General features: G+C 37.9%; 1 protein-coding gene across 1 annotated transcript; it reads left to right on the forward strand.

The window, feature by feature from the left end:
• On the forward strand, window positions 1–12,997 carry chfr (checkpoint with forkhead and ring finger domains, E3 ubiquitin protein ligase). The gene is made up of 18 exons (XM_041999260.1): window positions 1–114; window positions 960–1,091; window positions 1,870–1,969; window positions 2,229–2,338; window positions 2,427–2,486; window positions 2,595–2,792; window positions 5,810–5,875; window positions 6,101–6,275; window positions 6,434–6,588; window positions 6,688–6,850; window positions 9,146–9,345; window positions 9,563–9,679; window positions 9,910–9,993; window positions 10,198–10,268; window positions 10,541–10,628; window positions 10,784–10,891; window positions 11,011–11,083; window positions 11,377–12,997. Exons 2-18 carry the CDS (start codon window positions 986–988, stop codon window positions 11,417–11,419), a joined length of 1,917 nt encoding a protein of 638 aa, XP_041855194.1. The 5' UTR covers window positions 1–114; window positions 960–985; the 3' UTR covers window positions 11,420–12,997.
• The last annotated feature ends 1,167 nt before the right edge of the window (window positions 12,998–14,164 follow it).

Genomic DNA, 14,164 nt, shown 5'->3' on the forward strand with positions numbered 1-14,164 from the left:
AGTGTCAACTGTGGTCTTAGCAGGAAGTGCTTCTTGAGCACAAAGCTAACTGGAACATGAGGAGGAGAAGCGGTTTTCACATAGCTGCTGGAACAACACACTAAGCGTTTTACGGTAAAGTAATAGTATCAGACATTGTTTATGTACAATGTTAAGATATTACTCCGAAAGGAGTACCTCCATGTTTTTTTCTGTCATACGCGCAAGCTAATACTAGCTGTCGCGTTAGCTCGGTATTGTTATTGAACGAAGTTGTGTGTTCACGTTAACTTGGATCATTTTTCCACAGCATGTACATCATTTGCTAAACTCGTGTGACGGTTTAAATACTCCTAGGTTTTCCCAGCTTATCGGAAAATATAGTCAGGTAGTAGCTAAATACTTGATGGACAGTAAACTGCGAAATACCCATCTTTACAAAGTCGCTGTAGGTTTCCTCACAATGGGGTCAATGCCAAACTTCATGGGTAAGTCGTTCGGTTTTATGTAGCTTTGCATTTTCACTAAACCGCACATCTGTCATAGCGTCGTTGGCATTTTTTTTAATCTAGAAAGCTTCATATTAAACCGACATAGATTAACTGAATATTCAAGCAAGTCAAACTACTTGCTTATTGTGTTTTTGCCACAGAAAGTCAGATAAAATCTCAGTAACTTTTTTTTTTTTTGGTCATTTTTTCAAACCTAAATGCTGAGTGGTTGTATAGATTAATTTAAGATATAAGGTCTTCTCACTGAACTGAATTTGTAATTTAATAACCCATGTGTCTGACAATAATTAGTTGGTTTGACTCATACAGTAACTGACCACATACACAAAATAGTTTATTTTCACTTTCTTTTTGCAGTCAGATTCCCACGTAGTTTATAAAACAACACCGCCAAAACCTTATAAAACAATCTAGAATAGTTTCTAATTTAGATAACTCTTCCTAAACTTACATTCTGATCATTTTTAGGGTGAAAAGAGAAACCACATGTCAGGATGGACGGCTACAGAACAGGACAGCCTTGGGGGAAACTAGTTAAAGTGGGTTCCACTGAAACTATCCTGCTTTTCAGTAGAGAATGCACAGTTGGCAGAAAGAAAGGTGAGTTTGTATGTGTTACAGAATACATATCATTGCTTTCTTTTCTTTTTTTTTTTTAAATCACATGTAAGAAAAAACAAAAGTAAGAAATTGTGTCCTGTTTAAAAAAAATGCTCTAAAGTGGATATGCCTGTTAACAGAAAACAATTGTGTAGACATTGCTGTCAATGTCTGGAGTCTTTATAACCTCCCCCTTGAAAAACACAAAGCTTTCTGTAGTGGACCAAACTTAGACAGCCCGTTGTGATGAGGACAAAAGACGTCTATTGACAACATGTGTGTAGAATATTAAGTAGGTTTTTTTGCATGGGTTTTGCTTTAGAAAAGGTTAGGGCTATATATCCCCTGTGTCTGCTTTTGTTGTTGAGAGGTTTTGGGGGTCTACTTTTTTGCAATGCAAAGTTTGCAGACTCAATAAGTTAGCTTATGTCTGGGTAATGAAAGATTTGAAGATGTCATGGCAACAGAGTGTCAGGTAAAAACTTGGTCTTTAGGCTGGAGATGCCAATCTATATTGGCACGAAAGCCAGAATTGTTGATGCTTTGTTCTGCAACAAGATTAAATATTTACATTTAGACAGATCTTGTATTTATGTCAAAGATTTTTATATAGTAGCATATTAGCATAGTACATAGTAGCATATTACCCATGGTGGTATCCTTAAAAGTAGAAAAGCAATTAAATATATGTAGTAAAAAAGACAAAAAAAACTGTCCTGTGTTTCAGTGGTGAAATATAGTTAGTTCATTCATTCATTAATTTCTGTTTGCTTGCCAGGATGTTATCTGTCCTTTCCGGCTAATAAACTGGTATCAGGGGAGCACTGCAAGATAGTGAAAGATGAGAACTCGGGGCTGGTGTGGCTTGAAGACATGAGGTACTGTAAAGTGAAACTTTCTTTGTGAACTGTAGTGCAAAACATTGCAGGAATCAGGAGGTTGTTTCCTAAGCACCAAGCTGACTGTTATCCACGTTGTGTGGTTGTCAGCTGATTAAGAAAAATAAACTAAATAAAGAGAATAAGGGTAGAAAGTGTGAATGCTTAGAAGCATGTTTTTTTTAATACATATGATTTGATTCTAGGAAAATGATCACATTTTGTTGTAATGTTGGATTGCATGTTTGTTTGTCTTTAGTACTAATGGCACAGTGATCAACATGTCCAAGGTGGTCAAGAGGCAAACCCACTTGCTACAAAATGGTGATGTCATCTATTTTGTGTACAGGAAAAGTGAGCCAGAACAAAGTGAGTTTTACTTGTTTTAAACTGTGAAAATAATATGTTTAAATAAATGTATAAAAAAGAATGATGGCAATTCTTCTTCACCCCACAGACATTGCCTATGTTTTCCACTCCATCCAAATGGAGCGATCTCTTTCACAAGACAGTTTTTGTAAGTGTTAGATAGCCACACTTTTTCAAAAGCTGCCACTTTAATTTCAGCCTTTAGTTATTGTTTTCTCTCTCATTAGTAATATGCCATTTGATGTTTACTCTTCAGATATGGAGAGGTCAGCCCACAGTCCCTCTCCTGTTCCAGAATCTGAAATCCCACTTTCTGTGGAGCCTGTTATGCTTACTAAGGCTCCTCGGGATCCAACTCAGGAGGAACCTCAGCCTTCCACTTCTGCTTCCCACTTCTGTATTGAGAACCCCTCCCGTTCTCGTCCCATAGAAATCACAACTTCTTCAGTTTCTGGTAGGTTCTCTCCAGCTTCATCCTGTTCTGTTGAAATAATAATAAAAAAGATTTTACACATAAACACCAGATGTTGGGTGGAGAACCAGGTCCATACTTTGACCACTTCACAACAAGAGATTTTGACTTTCATCTAATTCAAATACTTGATGCTTGAAAATAACAGGGTTTGAAATTTTGCATTGAATTGCCAGAATTGTGCATAAATTTAAAGAATCCCGCAAAGGTTCAATTTATAGAACAGGAAATACCCACACACATCTACAGAAATATAATTTAATTAAGTTCATGGTGTTATGTTGGCTAACACAGGCAGCAGCGCAGAATGTAGGAAGAATGAAACGCAGAAAAATGGCCCAACGTCTTGCCTGCAGACCTTCTTTCCTTTCAGCTGTAAAACACTTGATTGTTGTTGTATTTCTCTGTAACATACAGACAGATTTCATCAATGAACTTGAAAGTGTCATCAGGTCAGTCAGAACTTCTGTCTCATAGCAAACAGAATAATTCATTCCCTTGTATTTCAAATGTATAAGCAGCATATTTCTTACAACCTGGCACTGTAGGCAGTTCATGCTATTTTTGTGCACTGTGACCAAGCGCACCAAGTAGGCCATTGCTAGTGTCAGTAGTACTTCAGCTGTGATACAAAGGCAATGAGGTGGAAGTGAGATGAGACATAAGAGCTGCTGCTTAACTTGGTGAGGAACCAACTTAAGTATATCAGTGGTTCTTAAAGTTCAGATAAGATCTCAAGGTGGGATTTTAAAAAGTCAGATTGGGGAATTTTTAACATTCTAAAAAATGAATAGAAATGTTATCAACAAGGACCTAAACAACATTAAAAACAAAGCAGTTCATAAAGTAACTCAAAAGTTTTAAAAGGTAAAAAAGTGTATAACATAATAGGTGTGATCATAAAACTAATTAAAAAGCACAACTTTACATGTGATCAAAGTTGATAAATAACTAACTTGTTTTCCATCTAATCATCACACCAAAAAATTAGATATTTTTTAAAGAGCATGCAGATTTTAGTCAGTATATGAATGAGTCTTTTTTAATGTACAGGACTAGACAGAAGAGATCATTAGGACAGAGCAGGGGAAAAGATGAAGGTAACAAATGGATGACAGAAAACAGCTGAAGCGGTGAAGAAGAAGAAAATATCACATAGATAACACAATGAAAGTAAAGTTAAGACTGTGTGAGCAACATACAGCGTGTGTAAAACGAGGAGTTCCTTTAATTTAGCCTCTAAACTGTGCACCATAGCCATTGTCTGAGTCTGTTGGCGTCTTTATTTCAGCCAATTCAACATATACAATTACCGTCTCAACAGCTAGTCACATTGCTCACTGACTGGCTGTTGAACACAAAGAGAAGTAAGTGGCAGTGATTACAGAAAGCTAGCAGTCAGCGTGTGTCTTACAATTGCTTCTTATTTGACAACTTCAATTCTCTAAAATAAGCAACTCTTTCACAACAACGTGGTTATGTTGAGCGAAGAAACTGAAGACCAACTGAAAATTACGATTCAAGTGACACCAGCTGTTACTGAAAAACTGAAAACGTGCTCCTATGTTTACTTTTTTCTTCAAATCTATGTTGTCTTCTTATTTTCCCTTTTTGCTGGCGTACAATCTGCTGCCCTTTTCTGTGAGCTGTATCTTGGGCAGGTGCAGATTGAGAAGTTGACTTTGTGGTGTGTTCAAGTTCCATTTTGTCCTATTTGTGCCTCTCGTCAATCCCCCTTCTTCACATATATGTGGTGTACATGAGGTTCAAGATGAGGGGATAGATTTCATCACTGTATTCAGAAGTTAAGAGAAAGCCACATGTTTGAGGAAAGCCAGTATAATTTAGCACCTTTTGAGCAGAACTGCAATTCAAAGTTCTTTACTCAAAAGAAAACAGTTAAAAAAATGCAATTAAACAACATAGTAGACGTGAAACAATCAACATAACAGCTAAAAGTTAATAAATACAATAAAACTGTTTGTAATGTCATTGCACTTGTCGCAATGACAAATAAAGTTCTATTCTAGTATTAATAAACTGAGTAAAACAATATTATTCATTAAAATCATGTTTCAAAAGTAAGCAAGTAGAAAGAATGAAACGAACTGATTGTAAAATGCTGCAAAAGACATAGGGTAAACTCTGGTCCAAGCCAGGCCTAACTATCGACTTTTTTAAAAAGAAAAGATTTAAGCCTAATCTTAAAACTAGAGACAGAATCTGCATCCCTAGCACTGACTGAGTGTTGGTTTTACTGGAGAATAGCCTGATAGCTGAAGGCTCTTCTTCTCCATCTACTCATAGCAACTTAAACCAAATGTTGGCTGCTTGAGAGCCAAGGTACAGTATGGAACTAGAGGTTTTTTTAAAGTTGGATGGAGTGAGATTATTAAGAACTAAAGGTGATCTGGGGTTAGGGGACAGTTTAGGACCTGCAGCTAAGAGAAGATGTAGAGTCCACCATAATGTAAACGCAACATAAAAACCATACCCTCCTGCCAACTACAGCATGAGTTACATTATGCATCCCGAATGTCATTAACTAGATAACTGCATATAGCCAGTTGGAATTTTTTAAAGCTGTTAACTTGCATAAACATTTATGTATTTTTTTTTATTAAACTTTCTTTTCAATGAAATATTGACTGTTAATTGAATAAGTAAGTACATCAAATGGAATACATCATCTCCAACAAGACCAGTCAAATACAGTTGTTAGCATTCTGATGCCAAAAACCTCAACATTGGATACAATCCCTCTTGATTGCACTTAAGCACCAGACATCTCTGATGTAAACACAGAGTCCTCCCCACATCCCACCACTGTCCTGTGAGGGGTCAGTGCAAAACACAGTACACTCACCTCATCAAGTAGTAATGGAGCTAGAGATGTAGACACAATATGCCCCATTTCTTATCCAGCCACATTATTCTCTTATGTTAACCAACCTGTTTGCTGTCATACCTCTATGTCTGGCGTTCATCCATCTCATCAGACGAAAGTAGAGTTGTAGACACGGACATCTTGGAGCCAGAAAGCAAGAGGATGAAAACTCATCAAGGTTAGATTTTTTTTTATTCATTTTTTAAAAACGTATTGGCCTTATTCCTTTACATTTAAATTGATATTAACAGAGCTAACTTTTATTTATTTTTATTTACTGACCTTCCTAAATGACCTTTCTTTTCACCTCATGCCTGCCCTGGGAGGTAGGCGTGAGGTGATCAGACAATTTCGGAATGCCAGTTTAATTATGGAGATTAATACACATTTATTGCTTTTACAGATAAAGATTATGATTTGGGTTTGCCACATACCTCCAGCACAGAGATGGCATGTTCAGCTAAGAAAGGTCTTGGGAATCTTTTGCCAAAGCCACCAGGAGAAGGGACTAAGACAGACAAGATGGAGGAAAGCCTGACATGTGTGATCTGTCAGGACCTACTGCACGACTGCATCAGGTGAGCTCTCAAAGACTGTGAAATTGGCATAGATATCCAAGTTAGGTGCTTTAATTCTATTTTTTTCTTTTCCTCCAGTTGGAACTTGGCATGCACATTGTATGTCTATCTCGTTTAAATTGTGTGTGACTTTAATAAAGCCTTGTGTTTTGCTTTAGCTTGCAGCCTTGCATGCATGCCTTCTGTGCTGCATGCTATTCAGGCTGGATGGAGCGCTCACCTCTTTGCCCCACCTGCCGCTGCCCTGTGGAGAGGATTTGTAAAAACCACATTCTTAACAACCTGGTGGAAGCCTACCTCATCCAACACCCAGGTTTGTGCATTTGGATAGTGTATGCAATTGAGCACAGATCTAAAATCAAATACCTTTTGATTTAATAAAAAAAGAAAATTGTCCTTTTATGTTCCACAGAAAAGTGTCGCAGTGAGGAGGAGCGGAAGAGCATGGACGGTCGGAACAAGATTTCTCAGGACATGTTGCAGCCAAAAGTTGAGCGCTCTTTCTCTGACGAGGAGGGCAGTTCAGATTACCTCTTTGAGCTCTCAGACAATGACAGTGACTCCTCAGATATCAGGTATTCCAGTGTAACATATTGTTTCAGTTTACAGTGAGATTAATGGAAAGCATACATCCAAACATTCATGAAATCAACATCATGTAGAGGGACCATCACATTTCATAACAGTAAGAAAGAGTAACGATTGCAGCCAGTTAACATAACATGCATGTCTTTGACCTGTGGGAGGAAGCCTTTTTGTCCACAGCAGATTAATTTAATTTACAAATTCAAGAACCACTTAAAACTTTTGCTCTTGTTATTTCGTCCTTGTCACTGCAGAGCTGCAACTAATTCAAAAACTGGATTCACTTACTTAAATTCTGCTCAACTTTATTTATTTTTAGGCACAAAGATAAATTGATGCATAACATTGGAGCTTCTTAAAGCCTGGTACACACACAAAGATATTTGGGCTGTTTTTTCCCGATTTTGCCTCATCCCGACCTCGGACAGCAAAGGCCCGATCATCCTGAGATTTCCCTGTCCAATCATCATTTGGTCTGTGATGTGTGTTACGAGCCGATTTGTCCCGATAATCCGCTCTGAAACGGGTCGTAGCCGACAATTGGGAACATTGAACATGTTTAATATTTCAGTACCGATTTTTGAAGAACACTGACAACTCATGCATTGTGACTGCGTGGATGGTGACGTGGCACGGAATGTAGTCAGAGTGAGTTGGCTGGGGAGCAAGGAAGTAAATAAAGTCCGTGTTGACGCCGTCTCCAGTCTGTTATTTTGTTCAGTTCTGGCTTTTTCTTAACAATAGTCCCAAGACCACCATCATTCCCTCGTCCTATAAATCCACTTCCATGCTGTGTGTTGTGTTTTTCGATTGTTACTATGTTTCTTCTTCTTTGTTTTTTTGCCGGTTGTTGCTATGGTTCTTCTCTTATGTTTCTAAGTTTGTCCGGCTCGGAGGACTAGATTGTAGATGAGTTACTGGACAGCATCGTCGTGTGTGTTGTTCCATGATTACATTTCTGAGCACACCAAACACAGTATGATCAAAACGGATTTTTTTATCTTCACGTGTGAGGTCTCGACCAGATAAAAAAATCTCACAACATTAAAAAATCATTATGTGTGTACCAGGCTTAAGCAAATTTAAACATTTGAATGGTTGACACCTATATCCATTTATGGATTTCTTTGTTCCCTCAGACTGAAGCAGGAAACTAGCTTGATTTATAATGTTCACATGTGATTTCAGCCAAGTTGCTTCTTGCTGTCTTATTAATGCGGAGCAAGAGGCTGCCGTGCATAACTCAGTGGATGAAAGTGTTTAACTAATTGGTAATGCATAGTTTGTGTGTCTACATGACTGCAAGGTCTTTATGACATAAATCTCATCATCCTCATCAGTCTGGGTGCATCTGGCTGTGTGCAATCCGAACGTTTGTAACCACTCAGTGTGTGCCTGCTGCATATATAACCAAATGAAGAAAAAGAGCAAGAGAACAGCATGGAAATTTGTTTTGAGGAAAGACTTTTTGCAGAAGAACGTGTGTTATCCACGCCTCTACAATGTACTGTAGACTGATTACATGCCCATGCATGGGAAGTTTGGCACAAACTTAGTAAGTATAGGACACAGGTTTGAGTTTGTAGACATGAGCTGCGTTTCCATTTCATATTTTTGCAAAATAAAAGAAAAATTTTTCTATAATATCAACAAAGTGTAATTGCAATTTGCAGGAGTTTTCATTGAATAGTGTTTAGCGCATTAGCCATTCTCCACCTCAGACTCCTTTTTGAGGAGAAAAGAGATTTCTTCTTCTTTGTAAAACAATGAAATTCGCTGTTGTTTGCTATCAAGGGTGGTGGTTATATTTTTTTCTTTAATTATTTGTAAAAAGATTTCCATCTCCTCCTGCATCTACTCATACTGCGCCATCTTTACTTGAAATGAACTGGTCATGTGACCCCCTACATAACATCTGGGGATGAGTAAATGCTTAAAAGTGCTTCCATTACACTTTTGCGATATACGTACTTCTATATCGACACATCTGAAAAACCACCTCATGAGAGTGTAAAAACCTTTTAGCAATGTTTGAGAGTTTTTTTTTTTTATTTAGGTGTCTCCATTAACAGTTTTTTATTGAGATAATTAGGTTTTGCGCAATTCTAGGGGTTATGGAAATGCACGTTATGGATACCATGAATTCCTGCAAAAAGAAAAAAAAAAAGGCTCAAGCATCATAAAATATGTAAAATCTCTAAAATAGGAACAGTTACATCCAGTTAAACACATTTTAGGATTAAAATGACCTTACGATCATTTTCTTTTGCTTTTTTTGTCACTAGTCAACCTCTGGTGATGTGCAGACAGTGTCCTGGCTACAGGAGAAATTTGGGTCAAGTGTTGTTTGCTACAAGCTCAAACTACTGGTTCCCAGGCTTACCAACTCTACCACCTGTATCTCCATCACCCAAACCTGCAAGTGAGGACAGTGCAGCAAAGACCACTGGAGAGCAGCCGTCAACATCCTCTGATCAGCCCTCAGGTGATAATGAGGGAAGATTAGATTGAAGCTGATTAGTGTAACGTTTCTGACGAAATGCATTTAGTTCCTGTTAATATTAACACATTCTGGCATCAAACTCTTAAAATTGAGGAAATATGTCGTGTTTTTTAAATAGTTTCCGAATTTAGCAAAGTAGCAAAGTTCTTCCTGCTTTCTACTGACCTTTTATTTTTTTTGCTTGTCTAAAAATCAACAGCTTCTCATGAGTACTGCTGCCCCCCTCAGGGCTTCCATCTCATCTGCTCCTGCTGCTTCCTGCCAATGCCAGACAGGAGGGCCGAGCTAAACAACCAGCAGGTTATTGCTCAACAGTGTAAGTGGTCCAAACACCTGTTTGCCCCTCTGCAGAAATGTGACGTCTGCGTAGCCTGAATGTGGGTGATTAGAAGTATACCATAACTGTATAGTTACCTGTATGTAATAGTAGTAAAATGAAAATGTGTGTCTGAGTCATTTTAACTGAGAAAAAGTTGCTTTTTATTCACAAGTAAAGCACAGACTCCATTATACTCTTGTCAGATGTGTCATGTTTTGTGTTGGCAGGTGCATTATGCCAGCAGCCTTTCTGTCATATGTACTGGGGCTGCCAGGGCATTGGATGTCAGGGGTGTCTGACACGATTCAGTGGTATGTATCCATTTGAGGGAGACGGACTTGGGTGGACTTTTTTTTTAACACAAACTTTGACAATTAAGGGCCATTTTTAGTTGGAAAAAAATTATTTCTGAATAGTATTTAATTAAATTTGTACCTTTTATGATTGTTGGTTCCCACAGTCTGTGTGCTTATCTTTGCCACACACTAAACAAACCACTTTGATGCTTTTTTCAGATCTCAATCTGACTGATAAATGCCTGGATGGGGTGCTGAACAACAATAACTATGAATCAGAGGTCCTCAAAGTGAGATACTGTTTAATTTAATCTATATTTCTGGATACCAGTGAGGTAATTCATGTTAGCATGGCTTATTTGCACAAACAGCTAAATAAACTTCCATACTCAGTCGTCGTTGAATCCACAAAAAGCTTAATAAGCTCCAAGTTGCAAAAATTATTAAAAATTTATACTTTAATGTAGAGTTCACTTTAAACTTTAATATACTTTCATTTAAAGTCTGTGTGAAAATTCGTTACTATGTTTTAAGTGCTTTTCTGTTTTTAAACTTTCCTCAGAACTACTTGTCCTCCAGAGGGAAATCTTGGAAAGATCTGCTCCAGGAGACTTTGCAAGACATGCAGCAGGGAAACTACGTTCTGACAGGTGAGCGCTCACATTAAACCCTAAGGCACTTCAATCACTGAGCAGTAAAATTGTTTGAGTGGCAGATAAAAATCCATTGCATCAATAAATGTCTCCTCCAAGAATACACAACAGAATACACAGCACTCAGGATTATTTGACTTTATCCCGATCAGATTGTCGTATCACAGCAAACACTATCCTGTGCTTCTGCTGCGGCCTGCGAGCCTTCAAGGAGCTGGCCTACAAGTACAGACAGAACATCCCTCCTTCTGAACTGCCAGGTCAGAAAATTTTGCACAGTTCCTATGGTTTCCAGTGACAGATGTGTTCACACAGCCTGTTACAATGTCATTACACACTAATATCCTTGTGGTGAACTCGCTCAATGTTTTATCTTTAGCTGCTGTAACATCTCGACCCGACTGTTACTGGGGATGCAACTGTCGCACGCAGGTGAAGGCACATCATGCAATGTAAGTTTTTTCAGACTCAAAATGTAACATATTTAATATAAAATAACTTCCACTACAGTGAAAATTAGCCTTCATTGCTAATGCTGCTGTACAGTGGTAGATGTGGAACACGAGGTTCCAGACTTGTGAGTGTATTTCACTTGTTTACCACCAGGAGGAGTCCATGTGTAAACTATGTTCCACAGGTCTTCATGTCTACCCCTTCAGAAAATGTGGAAGGTGTTTCAGTTCATCTCTTGTTTTACTTTGTGCTTTCCATGCAAAATTAATTGGTTTTAATTTCTCAATTTCAGGAAATTCAATCACATATGTGAGCAGACGCGCTTCAAGAGCTGAAGAAGGACTTTTTTTCCCCCCTCCTTCTTCTTTTCTGCCTAACTGTGTCAAATATAAATAACTAAGCATCTTATGCACTTGGGGAAACAATCTCTTTAGGTTTTCTTGTGTCAGTTGTATGTAAGTTGCTTATGCAATAACTTAATGCACACACTACAATCACCATTTACAGTAGTGGCCAGGGGCTGTGTGGATTAATGCTATGCACATTCAGATTAAGTTTTACATGTTCGGAAAGTTTATAACTGGCCTATAGAGTTAAGATCTCAGAGATTCTAGCTGGTAACTCCAGCTGCTATTTCGATTAAATTATGCTTTGTGTTCAGGCTTTTATCTGGATGGACCAGGTAAACAATCACTTTTTGATAGAGCAGTTCAGTTATGTGAAACAAAAGTCCAGGCTGTGGAACAAAAATGTTAGTTTTCACAGCAAGAAAGGCAACCTGCATCAGTGTGAACTCAGAACTATGTTGGTAGTGGTGGACAGATCTTTTGCTATGTATTTTACTAGTCAACTGATTATTGAATTCAGGGCTCTCTACAGCAAATGAACACCTCTGTTGATTATCATCACAGTAACAGCAAAGTAATCACAAGTACCACAGGAGCAAAGATGCCAGTTGCTACCAAGACCCTTTAACCAGTACTCAAAATGTAAATGTATCACCTCTGAGGGATTTTTCCTGGTTAACTAGGGCATTACTGTGTTCCCAGGCTGGGGTAAAAAGCCACGTCAAAGCCTCTTGCGCACGTACGAGGGTAGATTTGTAATCCCATGTGACATTTATATAGGATTTCATGTCTGTGGGAAGGGGATCAATGTTCTGTAAAGCTAATGGAAGGCAGAGGAGGACTCTGCTTTGTGGCGGATAATTACCTCCAGGGCGACTGAACGCAAAGGAGAATGGACACTTTGTCAGATCCTTAAAGTAAGGGGTATTCTTTGAAATGCACAGTTGACCCATGTGGACTTGATTGGGGGGGGGGGGTAAACTGCACTCTAAACAACCACTAATGGTTAAATGTTTTGTGCTCTAGGCCATCAAGACCATTTTGACATGCTGCTTTGTGTGGCACCCTTTCCAAACAGTTTAGAGAATCTTGGCAATAGAGATGCAACAATATGATCTATTATTCAGATGTCATTGTGGTCCACTTACAGCTTATACCTCAGTTGATCACCATGTCAGGTTAGGTTAGATTTTCTATGATTCCTCAGGTACTCAGAGTCACTGTTTTTTTTTGTGAGTGTTTTTTTTACGTAGCTTAGCTATGTTTGATGATTGAAAGTTCTGTGTCAAAATAAAAACAGCAGTCAGTGAGTGTTGCATTCACTGACATTTAAGACGATCATCACCCCAGTGTAACAGTCTCCATCCTGCAAACACACAAGCGATAAATGATGTAAAAAGTATTGACAAATCACGCTTTTTTTTTTCTCTTTTGCCTTATTTTGTTTTGGCAGGCAAAAACATCCACAGTATAGTTTAAAGAGGCCTTAAATAATAAAATAATTGGATTAAGTTAGGTATTTTAATTAACCTTTTAGATTTCTTTTTGTCAGTGGTGTTAGTTTGTTAAAAAAAAATTATGGAAGAATGGGGTGTAGAAATTGTTAATTGCATTTTTACATTTTGTTTTTTTTCTCTCATAGATCATGAACTCCTTTTTCTTTCATATTTTTCACTTGTAAAAAAATGTGAATATGTTGCATAAACAATATTTGCACATTTTTCTAACACATTAGAAGACATCTTTTTAGGTCTACAAATATCTTGAGAAGTCATATGAAGTGTTGGAAATCAGATGTCTGACAATGCAAAAAAGGATTAAAAGATGTCAAAGTTTGAGGAAATTGTCTGTATATGTGTGTGTGTGTGTGTATATATATACATATATATATATATATATATATATATATATATATATACATATATATGTGTGTGTGTATATATATATATACATACACACACACACACACACAATGACCACTTTCTTCTGTTTAAGTGCCATTTATGATTTGATTTTGATGTTTTAAAATGAAGTTCATATTTTTTTGCTGGTTTAGAAAAAAATGTAGTTGTGAATGAGCACTTTCTTATTTTCTGCTAGAGTTCATTTGTGTTTTTAGCGAGGCAGTGTAGGCGATTGTTGTCAGACCCCCCCCCCTTTTTCTGATTTACCTTTTCATTCATGCTGAGTCCACGTCAACATTCCATAGCTGCTCAGGACTTTGGTGCAAGCCCTTGTCGATCTCCCCCACGGAGTGGCTGAGTTTTAATTATTCCCAACAGGAGATCTGGGCAGTTTTAAGCTAACAACAGTCTCAAGCCGCTCCAGTCGGGAATTAGTATTAGAGGCTTTGGATGAGTGCTTTGCATTCTCCTTGGAGTAATGTGTGGGTTTGGTGCAGGGGTTGTTATGTTGTACACTGAGGTAAACATTTACTCTGCAGAAGTCTGGACCGAGCTGCTAGGGAGAACACAATCAGCAGATTTCATTCTACCTCATCACAGCTTCCTGGAATTAAGAACTTAATGAGCATTGGTCACATTTGGATCAGTTTAAACAAATGCGGTGGATATATCTGTACTGGCATGGAAATCTGTACTGATGCCTGTAAAGTTTGTTTGTAATGCACTATTTTTAAAATGAATCTAGATTATAATCAGCTTCTAGTTGAATCACTATAGATTATCACTGGGCACATGCAGAAATTAGATTGAGACATATTTGTGTTTAATC

Source organism: Melanotaenia boesemani, chromosome 11 (genome assembly GCF_017639745.1).
Source record: "Melanotaenia boesemani isolate fMelBoe1 chromosome 11, fMelBoe1.pri, whole genome shotgun sequence".
Taxonomy (NCBI): domain Eukaryota; kingdom Metazoa; phylum Chordata; class Actinopteri; order Atheriniformes; family Melanotaeniidae; genus Melanotaenia; species Melanotaenia boesemani.